This window comes from Pieris brassicae, chromosome 4 (genome assembly GCF_905147105.1).
Source record: "Pieris brassicae chromosome 4, ilPieBrab1.1, whole genome shotgun sequence".
NCBI lineage: Eukaryota > Metazoa > Arthropoda > Insecta > Lepidoptera > Pieridae > Pieris > Pieris brassicae.
The window spans coordinates 2,904,033-2,919,579 of NC_059668.1; the positions used below are offsets into that span (position 1 = coordinate 2,904,033).

The window sequence follows — 15,547 nt, forward strand, 5'->3', positions numbered from 1 at the left end:
ACACGTTAGGCATAATGAAGCTGTTCATGAGATATCTTCTTTTAATGAGCCGAACGCTTGTGAAGCGAATGACGAAGCAATTAGCGTTGAAATATTCAACAGAGGTCTTTCTGGAGTCTCCTTACCCAATAAAAACACGGGACCTTTCGAATGCTCTATTAAAAACGTGAAAGAAGTAGAAAGTTCAAGCGGAAAAACCTCTGAGTCAGTTTTAGATACCTTGAAGATAGATATTGATGATTTTTTAAAACGTAAAGGCTTTGATCTTACTTAGGGAATAAAACAAAATAGTTTAATTTTTTTAATTTGTAATGAATTCTAGGTCTTATGATTAGATCCATATGTACCAACAGTCGTTATGGAGAAGCCTTAATATGTTTTTTCAATATACCTACTCGAAGAGAATTTTCTTACTAGAGACATCTCAAATTCTTCTATGTATCTTCTTTCATTATATAAGTTTCACAGCCATACAGATCAATTGACTATTAGTAACAATAGTATATTTCATTACGAGTGCGGAAAGCCTGTCATTGCAAAGAGTTCCGACAAATGTGTTCCGACGAGCCGAGGCGCAGCCGAAGGTGAAGGTTCTCCTGAAACTGTGCTCAGTATAATACTGTACTGTACAAAAAACTTCAAGTTCAATTCAAATAAAATTCGGACCTGGGTTTCAAGTGACGACAGCACCAAACTTATTTCGTTTTACTAAAAGATCCTCGGGCAACTTCAACTCGAGATTCTAGTTTCCTGAGATGTCGCACTTGTTTCAACATCTTTTCAACTACAGATAGATGTAGTTACGAGTAATGAGCATCACCTTCGTCTCTACTGCTTAAACAGACAGACCGTCTCTATGACTAGTTTCATGAACTTTATAAACAAACATTTGGGGCTTTAAAAATAGTGCCGTTTGCATAAAGAATGTTGAAGATATTTCTGTTAACTTTAACTCCAACCTCCGACCCCTCAGTGGCTTCTGATATAGTTGCTTCGGAATATACATTAAATAGCAACGGAGACAATATAAAGGACTACGGAACACAACAGTAAATACTGATCTCATCGATTTTCTTGTGATGTACTTTCAAGGTTACAGTTTTGGTTTTTGTACGGTATAATGCACTGCACGTTTACAATATGAGGGGGTAATATTGTTGTGTCGTTGTGTCGGTCGTAGCAGTGTTTTCTATTTTCTAGTATTGTAAGAGTGTAAAAATTGCATATACTATTGTGAAGTTTCTACTTTTTTTAGTAGACATTTCTGGTGAACACAATTTAAATGGACGGGGTCTAGACATATTGCTGTCATTTTGACTTAACTGTTAGCCGTTAGCAGTCAATGTTATACTTCACACTTCGACAGCCGACAGACTTGACAAATTTTTTTTTAATTCCAGTTCTCCGTTCGCGACTCGGCTCAAAATTTAAATATGTAATCAAAGATATGTTCAATGTAAAACATAGCTAAACTAATTGTCTTTAAGTTAAAATTAAAATAGCAAAGACATACATTGGAGATAAAAAGCAAGATAATAGAGAATCAATTTATACAATTAGGGTCATTCAAGAAATATCAGTGGTACATGGCGTGACTATTATATTAATAGCTCAAGATTTCATTCATCTAACATCTCTTTATTGAAATATTTATTGTAAGTACGTATAATAATTCGTCCAATTAGAATCGCTAGGAATAATATTACAAATTGCATGCTGCTGAAAAACTTCTGTGTTTAAAGGATTTCTGATACCCTATTAAAAAAAATATACGCTACAGTTTGTAAAAATGGAGCTACAATGCAAAGTTCAAAATTATGAATGGGGGAAGCTAGGACAGAATAGTACAGTAGCAAAGCTGGTTGCAAGTGCTGATTCTTCAGTTTCTATTGATAATGCTAAACCCTATGCTGAGTTATGGATGGGTACACATACAAATGGACCATCAATTATTATAGAAAGAGACATACCTTTGTCAGAGTATTTGAAGACCAATTTAGATGCAGTCGGTCCAGATGTAAGAAAGAAGTTTGATGTTTTTGTGCCTTTTCTGCTTAAAGTTCTATCAGTAAGAAAAGCATTGTCTGTCCAAGCACATCCTACAAAGGTGAGCTTATATTTTGAATCTGAATATATATGTAGAAAATACTTTAAATACTACATTACATCTTAACTGTTTTGATATGCAATTATTTCAGGAACATGCAGAGCAACTGCACAAAACTTTTCCAGATTTGTATAAAGATCCCAATCACAAACCTGAACTAGCTATTGCACTTACACCATTTGAAGGTCTATGTGGTTTCAGACCTATTTCTGAGATCAAGGATTTTATTATTAGTAAGTAAATGTGAAAATATGCTCTCCACGCAGAGAAAATGCTGTTACATAGACTTTAAACTAACAATATTAATATTCAACTTTAATATTAAATCCAAATTAAAATAAAGATTTGTATTATTTGAACATAGATTACATAATTAGCAAAAAGAACTTTCACTAACCAATTCTTTCTTACATTTATTGTTGAGTAGGCAGTGCCGGAATAAGCCAGTAGCAAATTCTATCAAGTAGCTAGAAATATGGCCGCTTGTAAGGAAGATGTGGTCCAGATGCTAGTTCAAATATGTCAATTAGGGTAAACAGTTTGTAAAATACCTACTTATTTTTAGCATTTAACATTAGTCATGTTAAATCCTTGAGTTAAAAAATTAGTTTTAAGCGGAAGAGATGTTTTATTACGGTTATGGGTACGTTGAAGTGCGGGGCCCCCGAATTCGCGGGTCTTGAAGCATTTCCTACTCCTACTATGTGGCTTATCCGGCACTGTGAGTAGGTAGTAAACATCATAGCTGAGTTCACATTTTAAAGATATAATTGCAATTATTCATCTATTATAACATTTAATGGCTCCATATGGCATTGGGTCTAATAGGTTACTGAATGTATTTACAATATATCATTGATGGCATGCCATTATTAAACTTTTGAATCCATTTTACATGTGACTAAATCTATTTTGGTATTTAAAAGTGTTGTGTGTACCATATTACAGATTTGCCAGAACTACAACAAATATTGTCTGAAGATGTTGTGAATCCAATACTTAACAGTAGAAATGGTGACAATACAAAGTTGCTCAAAGATATCTTCCATTCTTTAATGTCATGTGATAAGAACAAAATAGTAAATGGTCTCGAGTCTCTGCTGAATAGATTGCAAACTGAAGGTTAGTTGAACTATGTAAAGTTGCAACTATTATTTTACATGTAAACGAAACTAATTTGGAAGTGATATAAAATAGAGTAATTAGTAATTTTGACCTTGGAAATGTAAATTATAGATTATTTGTATGACATTGTATGTGTAAGCATGCATTGTAAAATATATTTGGAAGTTTTTAAGATTTATTAAATTTTTTATTAAATACATACAAATATATTGTTTATAGTGATGAAAAAAAGCTTGTATTAAAAATATTAATTTCTCCTAATACATAGGTGTGACCATCGCGTTGTGGTCACCCATATGCTAAGCAAGTCACAACATAATAAACTCTTAAGTAAATGGATTTACCATTGTAATTATGAGCTATATAGCAGGACAAACAATTGAAATATTTTTAATGATGCTCAAGAAATGGTTAGAAATTCTTTATTTCATATGCAAAGAACATTCAGTACCTTATTCTTTATTTTATATTTATTTACCTTCATTTTTCTTTTTATAATTCAATTACACACATTTTGTTACTTATAGAGTATGACAATAATAAACAAATTTACAGAACCATCAACTCAGTCATCTCTTCTTTATCCATTACTAAATCGACTGCATTCAGATTACCCTGGAGATGTGGGATGTTGGGCTCCATATTTTATGAACTATATGCAACTGATGCCTGGCCAGGCAATATTTTTAAAACCCAACTTGCCCCATGCATATCTCAGTGGTGGTAAGTATACAAAATATACAAAATTTATTTTGGTACTCTTACAAATAAAGTAACTAACTTCTTTTACTATCCCTACAAGAAGACTATATGATGTACATAGTAAAATATTAAGTGTATAGTCAAATAAAATATATTAAAAAAAAATCAATGGCGCTACAACCGTATTAGGTCTGGGCCACAGATTTCTGTATCTGTTTCATGATAATTTGTAAATTGAATAGGCAAGTAGGTGATCAGCCTTCTGTGTCTGACTTTTTTTGGGCCTAAGGCAAGCCGGTTTCCTCACGGTGTTTTCCTTTACCGTTTGAGGTAATGTTAAATGCGCACATAGATAGAAAGTCCATTGGTGCACAGCCGGGGTTCGAAGCTTCGACCTCAGAGATGAGAGTCGTACGCTGTAACCACTAGGCCAAGTGTATAGTCACAGCATATGATAATATTTAGATTTTATTTGACTTGGGTATGCTGTACAAGGCGATAGTCAACTTTTTCATACATTTAAAATTTTTATTTTTATTTAAGTTGTTGGCTAATTACATATTACAGTGGTAATATAATTTTTTTTTATGTAATAGCAGGCAAACGGGCAAGAGGCTCACCTGATGTGAAGCGATACCGCCGCCCTTGGACACTCACATTGCCGGAAGGCTCGCAAGTGCGTTGCCGGCCTTTCAAGAATTGGTACGCTCTTTTCTTGAAGGACCCTAAGTCGAATTGGTTCGGAAATACTTCAGTGGGCAGCTGGTTCCACATAGTGGTGGTGCGCGGCAAAAACTGCCTTAGAAAACGCTCAGTTGTGGAACGGCGGACGTCGAGGTGATAAGGATGGTATTTTGTATTTTGCCTTGACGTCCGATAATGAAACTCAGCTGCGGGTATTAGACCGAACAACTCTTCTGAACACTCCCCATGGTAAATGCGGTAGATGATGCAGAGGGACCCAACATCTCTACGCAACGCCAAGGGATCAAGCCGCTCGGAAAGTGATTGGTCGTCGACGATTCGAACCGCTCTTCGTTGAATACGGTCTAGTGGAAGGAGCTGGTACTGGGGAGCTCCCGCCCAGAGGTGAGAACAGTATTCCATGTGGGGCCGAATTTGCGCTTTATAGAGTTGCAAGCGGCGGCCCGGAGTGAAGTACCGTCTCGCCTTGCTGAGCACACCAAGCTTTTTGGAGGCTAATTTAGCCTTCCCTTCCAAATGACCGCGAAACTGGACGTTATTCGATATGTCAACGCCCAATATTCCTGTTAGCTGAGGCTTTAAGAAGAGTGCCTTCAAAGAGGGGAGTAGCGACAAAGGGAGTTTTTTTAGCGGAAAACGCGCATACTTGTGTCTTCTTGGGGTTAAATTGGACTAGATTTAGTCTACCCCAGTCCGAGACTCCACGTAAAAGAGTTTCGACTTCAGACACAAGTTTGTTCCGGCACGCATCAACAGCAGCCCGAGAAATACCTGCCGGGCCCGTGTAAAACGTATCCCCAGTGCTGTCGTCCGCATAGCAATGAAGGTTGCTAAGTTGCAACATATCATTAATATGCAGAATAAATAGGGTCGGGGATAGGACACAGCCTTGTGGGACACCAGCATTGACGGGTTTAAGGTCGGAGCATGCTCCGTCGATGACGACCTTAATGCTCCGATCAGCGAGAAAGCTGGAAATCCAGTTGCATAATTTCTCGGGGAGCCCATAGGCTGGAAGCTTCGAGAGCAGTGCTCTATGCCACACCCGATCGAAGGCTTTCGCTATGTCCAAACTTACCGCCAGCGCCTTCCCTCTTGGACTCAATTGCCTCTGCCCACCTATGTGTAAGGTATACAAGGAGGTCACCAGCTGAGCGACCACGACGAAAGCCGTACTGAGAATCGCTAATCAGCTGGCTGCCCTCTAGATACCTCAAGAGCTGGCCGTTAATAATGGTTTCCATTATTTTGGAGAACAAGGTTATTGCGATTAGGCGATAGTTGGACGGATCAGAGCGATCGCCTTTTTTAGGGATCGGATGTATCAAAGCTGTCTTCCAGCACTTCGGAACAGTGTTGAGGGAGTACAGGTACCGGAAAAGGCGCGTTAGGACCGGAGCCAAGTCAGGAGCACAAGTACGCAGCACAAGTACGCAGCACAATTGGGGGGCCCGCTCGACTTATGGATGTCCAGGGACAATAAATGTTTACGGATAGCACGTTGCCGGAATGTAACTTCAGGTATCGTAGTATCACACCGCAATAATGTCGGTGGTTCCTTCCCCTGATCATCCAAAGTTGAGTTCGACGCAAAGAGACAGCCTAGAAGATCGGCCTTCTCTTTTGCAGTATGGGCCAGTGAGTCATCCTCCCTATGCAGTGGTGGAATAGAGGGCTGACAGAAATTCCCTTGGACAGCTTTGGCAAGAGACCAGAAGGCTCGAGTTCCCGAAGGAAGGTGGGCCAATTTCTCACCAAACCTGGCAATATGCTCTGACTTTGCCTTAGCGATTTCCCGTTTGAAGGAACTAGAGGCTGAATTGTATGCTTTTTTACGTTCGCCGATAGCCGCATCACAGGATGTCGCCGCTTCTGCCCAGGCTTTAAAGCATTCACGCTTACGGCGCAAAGGCTCTTTGCACGAACGCCTAAACCAAGGCTGGGACTTGCCACCGACCGGCACCGCAGAGAATGGAATAAAAATTTCCATGCCCTGCAGGACCACATCAGCGACAGAGTCAGCGACGGCATCCGGAGTACTCAACGAAAAGCAAATGGGCCCCCAAGGGTAGGACGCAAAAAAAAGACCGCATCCAGTCCCAATCCGCTGACTTATAGTGCCACACACGGCGACAGCCCGCAAAGCTAGGCCGTAAAGGGCGCGTGAGCGGCACAATGCTCCGTACTACACAATGATCTGATGAACCCAATGGCAGGTCAACAGAGACTTGGTAGGTCTCCGGATGTGAAGTCAGCAGAAGGTCCAACAAAGAAGGTTTATGACCATCCACATCTGGTATTTGCGTAATCGCAGGGACCATTTGCGTCAAGTCGTAGGCTAAAGCAAAGTCGTGAAAGGATCTTCCCGCGTGATCGGTGGTTTCAGAGCCGAGCCAATCGGCATGGTGGGCGTTAAAATCGCCAAGTATCATGATTTCAGCGGTAGGAATCCTTTCGAGCAGGGAATCTGTAGCCATTTGGATGTGCTCAATGAGTCGGTCAGTTTCGGTATTTCCGCTATAGGACCTATACAGGCATGCGTAGAATCGCGGATGGTCATCGCAGTCTACACGCAGCCAGAGGTTAGATAGGTCCCTTCCTTCAAGCGTCCCGAGGCGACGAGAACAGATATCCTCTCTGACGTACACGCAAACTCCAGCCCGCGGCACAAATGAATGTTCCAATTTGTACCCCGGGTAGGAGAGGTAAGAAGTATCAGCCGGGAAGGAAATCTGAGTCTCGGTAAGAAAGAGCAAGGCCGGCTTCGCAGTCTCTAAATGATAGTGGACAGCGTGGATGTTGGAGTTGAGCCCCCTAATATTTGTGAAGTCCACGGCGAGTGTGGATAGGGGTGCCTTTGTTGGATTGCTCCGTTTGCCCCGAGACCGATATTTTTTTTTTTAAAGAGCGCAGAATTGCCCCCCCCCCAGAATACGAAGGGCAGCCTGTGCGTCCACCACCGGGTGCTGAGTGTCCCGGTGGTTGACGCCCAGAGGGGGATTCTCCACCGCAAGCGCGTGTGGTACCCCCCTGGGATAGATTCTGTTTCTTCTGCACCTTCATATTTCTTGTAGAGGGGGGGGGGGCTCCGAGAATCTTTCTCACCGCACGAAACGCGAGTACAAGAAGGGGAACCTTTTGTATCACTTTACGCCGGTTTTCTGAAAGATACGATATATGAGAGCTGTTATATGCGAGTGTTTTGAGATACGAGGAATGCAACACACTACACTAACAGTTTATCCCACCTCAGGCTAGACGTCAGTCTGTTTGCTTGTACCTCTCTTTTTGAAGCATTTTTGATAAGTTGGGTTCGCGTTTTTTGCTTATATAACCATAACCATTTTTATAACCATGGGTCATAAGAATATGTCTATTATATTAAAGCGTGAATCATTTTCTTATTCAAAATCACTAAACAAAAACAACTGAGGTGGTGTTTGTAGTGCTGGTACGGATTACTGGCATTTCATTTAATTTCAATGAGGAACATTTATTTTAGATACGAGCTCGTACTATATGTCGAGGTACCACTGTGAATTCGAAAAATATACAGTTGAACATACAATTCTCAAAATATATTATACATATATATTATATTTACTTTTTTACCCGGCATATAAACTCGTTAATACATATTTCATTAAAGTTAAATTTCTTGTTAGTGGTTGCCTGGAAGAGATCGCTCGAAAGCGATAAGGCCGCCAGTTGCCGTCCTTTTGATTTAATTATGTTCAATGTTTTTTTTTTATATTAGAATGAACGAAGTGTTAATAAATAAATACTTTGTTGAATTATTTTAAAGTTTTCTAATATTTATCCTGGTGAATATGTAAAACGCAACATGTTGCATTTCATTCGGGTTGGTCAAACGAACTTATTAACATGACGCATCATGACGCGTGTCTACGTATTTGACACGACTGTACTATATCACAATATTTCTTATTCCGTACCAACTCCCTTGGGAAACACAACAAATACTCTGCAGCACCCCCCCACAATAGAATACCGTACGACATAACGCCTGCTTTGCCTGTTCACACGCAAAATGTGTCTGATCAACTTCATACCTCTTTCAGACTGCATAGAATGCATGGCTTGCTCGGACAATGTGGTTCGAGCTGGTCTCACCCCAAAGCACATCGATGTGGCAACACTAGTTGACATGTTGGACTACAACAGTTACCACCCGAGTGAAATGTTGTTTAATCCACAAATAGAAGACCCGAATAGTTGCATTTGGAGACCGCCTGTACCAGATTTTGCTGTGGTTAAAATCAGGGTAAGCATACTATTTGTTAATTGTACTCTTTTTATTCAGTCCTTAATATTGATATATATTTAAAAAAAAAATCTATTTTTTTTCTAAATCTAATCAAAATTTTAAAACGCCTATAAGAATTTCTTAGCAATATGATTTAAGTTTTGTGTGCAAAGATGCCCGATATTGATGATGTCATTAAAGCTTTAATATTAGCTGATTACATAGGATTTGTAAAAGCCATATTATATTTTTTAAACTAATGGTTTAAAATGGATGGTTTGGTCAAAAATACACGGTTAGAGGTTCTTGTTTAATGATAAGTGCTAATAATATGATACATTATATACATTTTTAGGTGGAACCCGGAGATTCCTATAACACAATAGTGCGACCTAGCCCTAGTATCATGATAATAATATCTGGGTCTGGGGAAGCCTGTGATACGGAACCAATTTCAATACGCCCTGGAGTCGTTATATTCTTGAAGGCGAGCCGACAGCTGACTTTGACATCCACTGAAAATTATATTGAGGCATATCAAGCTATTTGCAATGTTTGACAAAATTGTTCTTAATTCAAATTTGTTTGTTTTTTAAATAGTTTTTTTTTATTACGACAATAGTTTTAACTTTATGCCAGTTTATATAGTTTTAGTGACACGAATATTAAATGCGATTTTTAAACTGTGGAACATAATATATTTTTTTAAGGTTAGACAAACTTATCCATTTTGTATCCAATGTACATCTATCCACGTTCAAAGTGTTATCAAAAGAATGTTAGCAATTATACGGAATAAATAAATATGGTTGGAAGGGCTTTTATCGATTTTTATAATCACCATTTCACATAAAAGCAAAATTTATGAAGATGTTTAATGATTGCGGCACGCTTGCCTATATTACCTTCCATCCCTACTTTTATATTCTGTGAGTAATGTATTATGTTTAATTGTAAGTAAAACAAGTCGGCTGTGAAAATAAAGCCTTCACAATGTAGGACACGTTAGGTAGGTATGGAATTAAATATTAACATATATTTATATAAAAAAACTGAATTCCTATTGATTTAATCGTAATACCTAAGTTTCTCGAATATTATTTTCAAACTACAAATACTTTGCGACAAACCAGATATTTTTTTAATAATATTTGAGCTATGGCGTTTAAGGTAGAATGTGTTTTTTAGTATACTTATGAAGTTTCTCTTATATACATTTTTGGGCATTATTATTTTACTAGATTAAGATGGCTTTTTATTGTGATAGGAACAATGTAGAACCTTACCAGGTTTGTTTTCTTCCGATAATTTGTTGTCTAAAAATTTTAGTAGATGTAAAATAAATGAAACGGAACATATTGAAATTCCTAGATAGTATTATTGTTATATTGTTCCTATATTGTTTATTTTAATGTAATTTCTTTATTTCAATAAAAAAAATTACTTTGAAATAGTTATTTTATCTCGTAGTCAATATAACAGTTACCACTGGTTAGGTGGAAACAACGTGGATTGGTTCACGTTATCCTTCTGCGACCCCTTTGAATGTCTTCTTCGTGGTCTTCATTACTAAAGATTATGCCACACCCCAGACACATCCAGAGCTTGTCTCGGGGCATTAGGGATGCTGGAACCCATAACTGTATTAATTTGGTTAGACAAACGCGTAGGCGATCGACTTGCCATCGCTCGTTGATACTATCCGGTTCTCTCCTGGCAATATGGCCAAAGTAGCTAAGCATCTGTCTTTAGGTTATAGTTGACAATCTTGTGGTGATCTTAAGTTGGTTGAGAATGGACTATTTGGTTCTTTTTGCAGGCCATGATTGGTCACACCTCCTCACACCACGTCTAGAATTCTTGTATCTTAATTCGTCCGCTACACGAATTGGCGAGGACTGATGCGTACAAAATTATGGAAAATACCATAGTTCTGAGGAGCCGGCTCTTGGTTGTATTCAATACGTTTTTGTTTTGCTACTCGTACACTAGTAGAAAAGGTGGCGAAAAATAATAACGAGCATTTTAAAGAAAATAATTAAGATTGCCCCGTTACTTTTAATAAGTACTTATCGTCGCCCCTGGATACCTACAATGTCAATAAGCTTACATGCATAGAAATTTGAAGTTGCCTAGGACTTTATAAGAAGGTCTAATCCAGCTTGGACATTCTTATGAATTGATTCCATATTCCGTCTGTCTATCGTTAACGGTGAGGTGTTGCTACATCGCATTTGATATTATATGTTGAAAAAAAATTACATTCATAACAAAACCTTTGCTATTCGGCGTGTCAAAACTATTTCGATTACGCTATTTTGAGCAAGAGTTGTGGTTGTAATTAATATTCAAAGATATTACTTACGTGTAAGCACCAGAAAAGTTGTCAGTTAACAATGTTCTGAACCACACGATTACGAAAGGTAATCAATTAAAACCTTAGAACTTAAGCAAGACCCTTGCACAAGTCCTAAGGGCTCAATAATAATTTGACGATTTGACCTTTTGTAGAACTATTTCAAATACATTTTTTAGTATATATTGCATACCAGTAAATTCGAAACTAAGCAACTATTTTGTGTGTAAATGTGTTTTAGAGTATTTTCCGGTTTTGTTATTAATCTCTACCGATGAGTTATATTTTTTAACTCTAGTAGGTAAACGTGCAACACTCAACTTTTTTTCTTCTATGAAACTTCTTAATTAGTTCTTATTAGTTAGAGACACTCTAAACAGTATTTTAATTACATAAGTAAAAAAATCTATTTTTATTAGTAAGTGATACATAATTGAGAATAGTCGTTATTAATTTTATCAATGCCAAGGTGAGTAAGGACAAGCTGCAGCAAGCAAAACGACTTAAGATACTATACGTTCAAGCAGTTCTTTCAAACTTGTGGGTACGTGATTTACATTAATAACCTTTACGTGTTTAAGATGTCAACGGTTTGGTTAAAGTAAACAACATTTATCTTACACATATTTAACTAAGAATCTTGTAAATCACTATTTTGCTAAGTTGTCAAACTAGAAAATTTAATATATTCGAATTGCCCCGAAGCAAGTAGTCTATTTGTCATTAAAGTTCAGCGAGTTTTCTCATATTTTGGACTTATAAAATAGCCAAAGTACTTATAAGGACCTTTAATGAGTCATGAGTGCGGTAGTAATATAGTTACGTGAAAATTATGAGCAATATTTCACAAATAAAGAACAATAAAATACTTGCCTAAGTATTGATATAGTTTTAAAGAATGTATCGTCTAGTATCATTGTACAACTAGAACTTTAGTATTTCTAGTATAGTAGTGGGCTAGCAATTAAAACGTAAAATTACTCTCTGCTAACGAGCTATGTGTTTAACAATTGTAGCGATAGTTACAATCTGTGGCTACAATTAGTACGATGACATCATGCATATCCTGTATGGAGGAGTTACTGCGCTGAAAATACATCTCGACCAGGAAGGCCTTTGGGTCGGCCAGTCCATGATGGGACTCTTCGAGGATTCCCTTTAGATTGGGGTAATACAACGTAGTAAAACTTCAATTTTATATACACGTGGTTAAAAAATAACTGTACCTTCTACTGTGTTTGACCTTTAAGACCGTGAGTCGATGGAGATTTTATGTGAATTTTTTTGTTAAGGCTGCATAAGCACACTCTCAACCCTAAATGTAAAGATATAAGGTTAAGATTTATATATTATATTAAAAGTGAATATTTTAGACTCTTTAAACAGTTTCAATTTCGATTAAGGAGAACTCAGGAAATTTTTGACTCATTCAGAGCTGGATGGCGTTAGTAAAATTTGCACAATACATATTATGAATCCCTACCTTCAATACATATCTTCAACGAGTCGTTACAACATCTAATAAGTTGTTAAAGTATTAACATTGTATAAGGCTTTTCAAGCATTGCCTCATATAAAGCTAAATATTACAGCATCCGATCACGTACATCACGATGTAAAGCAGAGCGAATTCGTTTATGAAATACCAAGTGAAGGCTCTGTTGTACAATTATATTTAATTAATGTACTTAAGCGATATTTATGATATAATAACTAAAAATAAGGCGGCAATTATCAATTGTAGCAACGCGTTTGATTTCTTCTGTATCTTATTCAGTATTCTTGTCGCTTGGAAGAGAATCATGCATATATCATATATATCATACTAGTTAAAACAAACATGTATGTGTGTACTCAACTAACTTATGTAGGTACACGCTTTAGAGGTTATACTTCTAAGGCGTAACAAGATAGAAATCTTTGTGAAAAAAATTTCTTTCGCCTCAGTATTATATATTCGATTAGGTACATATTAACGTTTGTATAAAAACAACACTAGCAATAGAAAAAAGGTATTTAATACATTGAAAATTTTTCTTATAACGTATTATCTAGTTAAATAAAGTTAATTTATCACAAAACAATTATTTCTACATAATTACCTTGACATTTTTTTTAAAATCGAACTAAAAACTAGTTAAACATATTGAAGAGGTAAATATTTATCTGCCCGACTGAGTCGCATCAGTTACGGTTTCACTATTTTAATTACGAGTCGTATAATCAATTACTCGTAGTGTTTACACATAGAAACAGGACTTTCTATATTCTTAATTGGTATTTTTTGGCCTAGAATGCTTTTCTAGGTTATTTAGGTGATTAAGTATTCTTCGGAATACATGTTCATTACTTATAATTAAGCCATTAAATTTGTAATAATTGATACTCAATGCTCAACGTAGATAGAAGTTATGAAACTGCGTTTAACACACCCATATTGTGGCTTTTTAGTTGATATATTAAATACTGGTTACAAATTATTCGAATGGTCGAATGGCCTCTGCAAAACGGATATACCTTTCGCCGACTCGAGCGATTACATTTTAGGATCCGAGATGCTTATTAAGCATTTTAATAATATTTAAGTGATATTTTTCAAGTTTTTGCAATGACACGAAAGACAACACATTCGACAGTTTGAGGTTTATTATTCGTATTCATATACGAATGATACATAGACACCAAAAGACGTAGACCATCTCCGTCGATAATGCCTACAAGTGAAATATTTACCTACCCCTAACAGCACGGCGCATAGACAATAATTGTACCATGAGGTTTAATAATGTCTAACGTTTCACATGCATTTATACGTGAGGCCAAGTTTTGTTTGATTAATTTTTCTACCACAATTAGAGAAACGTCAAAGTATTTTATTCGTGATATATGGTATTATTTGGATTTTTTTACATAAATTATTTATTTATATATTAAGTTATATACAGTCTTAAACTACTAACAAACGTCGTTACTACCTAAAAATTTAAACATCTAACAATGCTTTTATACAACAATGACAGCTTTTTAAGTTCTCACAATTGTAAAATATTTAATGGGGCTCAAAAACAAACAGCAAACTAGGAGTTTCATTAGAAACTGTACCTAGAGCCGTTGACATAATTATAACAAATTACCTACGAACAAAACAATAATTCCTCGTTTATCTGGTTACAATTACCTTTGAAAAATTGCCCAATAATTTCTATGTAAAAGCTATTTGAACGTAACATTACGCGATGCCGTAAATTACGTACTTCATACACGTGTAGAAGAGATATTTCGCCATTGAATGAATTATAGCAAGCTGTTAATTACAATTTACAATTATAGTATATAAATAATTGGCAAATGATTTTCGAGTGTGTTGCGAATTACTAGAATGCTTCGGCCTTCGTCGTCACATGACTGAGATTCATATTGATCCACATTTCATATCTCAAATGCCCTACATTACTTATCATTCCAATCTTAGGAGGATTATTTGCTAATCGCGGTTCGCAATTTATTTAATTTGCGAAACTAGATTTTAATTACAGTGTAATAAATCTAATGTCTGGTACTGTGAAATTTTAACTATGTGTGAATGAGAATGAAGACGTAACCAGTCTAGTTATTGTGAACTGAATTAAATATATCTATGTTTACGTCAGTTATGAAAACTAAAACGGGGCGACGCTTCCATCCCTAATCAAACCAGGATATTTCAAAGTTCATTTTATATCGGTAACTATGCCAGAAAGGCGGTTAAATCTAGAACACGACCTATTTTAGATATGAATGATATTTAAATTTGTTTATTCATACATAATTACGAGACATCTGGTGTAGTAAAATTTTACAGCTGTCAGTATAATACATATTTTAAATAATTTATAAAAAAGTTTATGCAAGTCTTTACTTTCGGCTCAACTCATAATAATAATAGACACTCATATTTCCAGAGGGCTCGCAAGTGCGTTGCCGGTCTTTAAAGTTCTTTGTAACAAACATTTTTTACTTTTTAAATCTCATTCACGTATGCAATATAACCATTATTACCCAGGAGCACCCACAAATGCAATCTTGTTGCATTTATTTTTCATTCGCTTTACCTCGTAAGGCATTGAGCTAGTCTAGTTTTTGTGGAAATTGTGAAATCGAGTGAGTTCGCGATTTTCGCGGTAGGTCACGGTATTAGCAATTAGATGAAATATACTTGACACAAAATTCTTATAAGGAAGTATAACGGACTAACTAAGCCTCACTTCAATTATGTAATCTTCGAGTTCGAATACTATGAAAGGAT

General features: G+C 36.6%; 1 protein-coding gene across 1 annotated transcript; it reads left to right on the forward strand.

Moving 5' to 3' along the window:
* Positions 1-1,420: 1,420 nt before the first annotated feature.
* Positions 1,421-9,553, forward strand: LOC123708756 (mannose-6-phosphate isomerase). Its single transcript, XM_045659621.1, has 6 exons — positions 1,421-2,107; positions 2,199-2,340; positions 3,056-3,229; positions 3,788-3,955; positions 8,722-8,924; positions 9,262-9,553. The coding sequence occupies exons 1-6, from the start codon at positions 1,790-1,792 to the stop codon at positions 9,463-9,465; spliced, it is 1,209 nt and encodes a 402-aa protein (XP_045515577.1). The 5' UTR covers positions 1,421-1,789; the 3' UTR covers positions 9,466-9,553.
* Positions 9,554-15,547: the final 5,994 nt, after the last annotated feature.

What these genes read in the sequence shown, in the direction of transcription:
- LOC123708756 (XM_045659621.1), top strand. Translation starts at nt 1,790, where the DNA reads ATGGAGCTACAATGCAAAGTTCAAAATTATGAATGGGGGAAGCTAGGA. An exon ending in GAATAGATTGCAAACTGAAG is followed by an intron (nt 3,230 to 3,787) that starts GTTAGTTGAACT and finishes ACAAATTTACAG; the next exon opens with AACCATCAACTCAGTCATCT. An exon ending in TTGCTGTGGTTAAAATCAGG is followed by an intron (nt 8,925 to 9,261) that starts GTAAGCATACTA and finishes ATACATTTTTAG; the next exon opens with GTGGAACCCGGAGATTCCTA.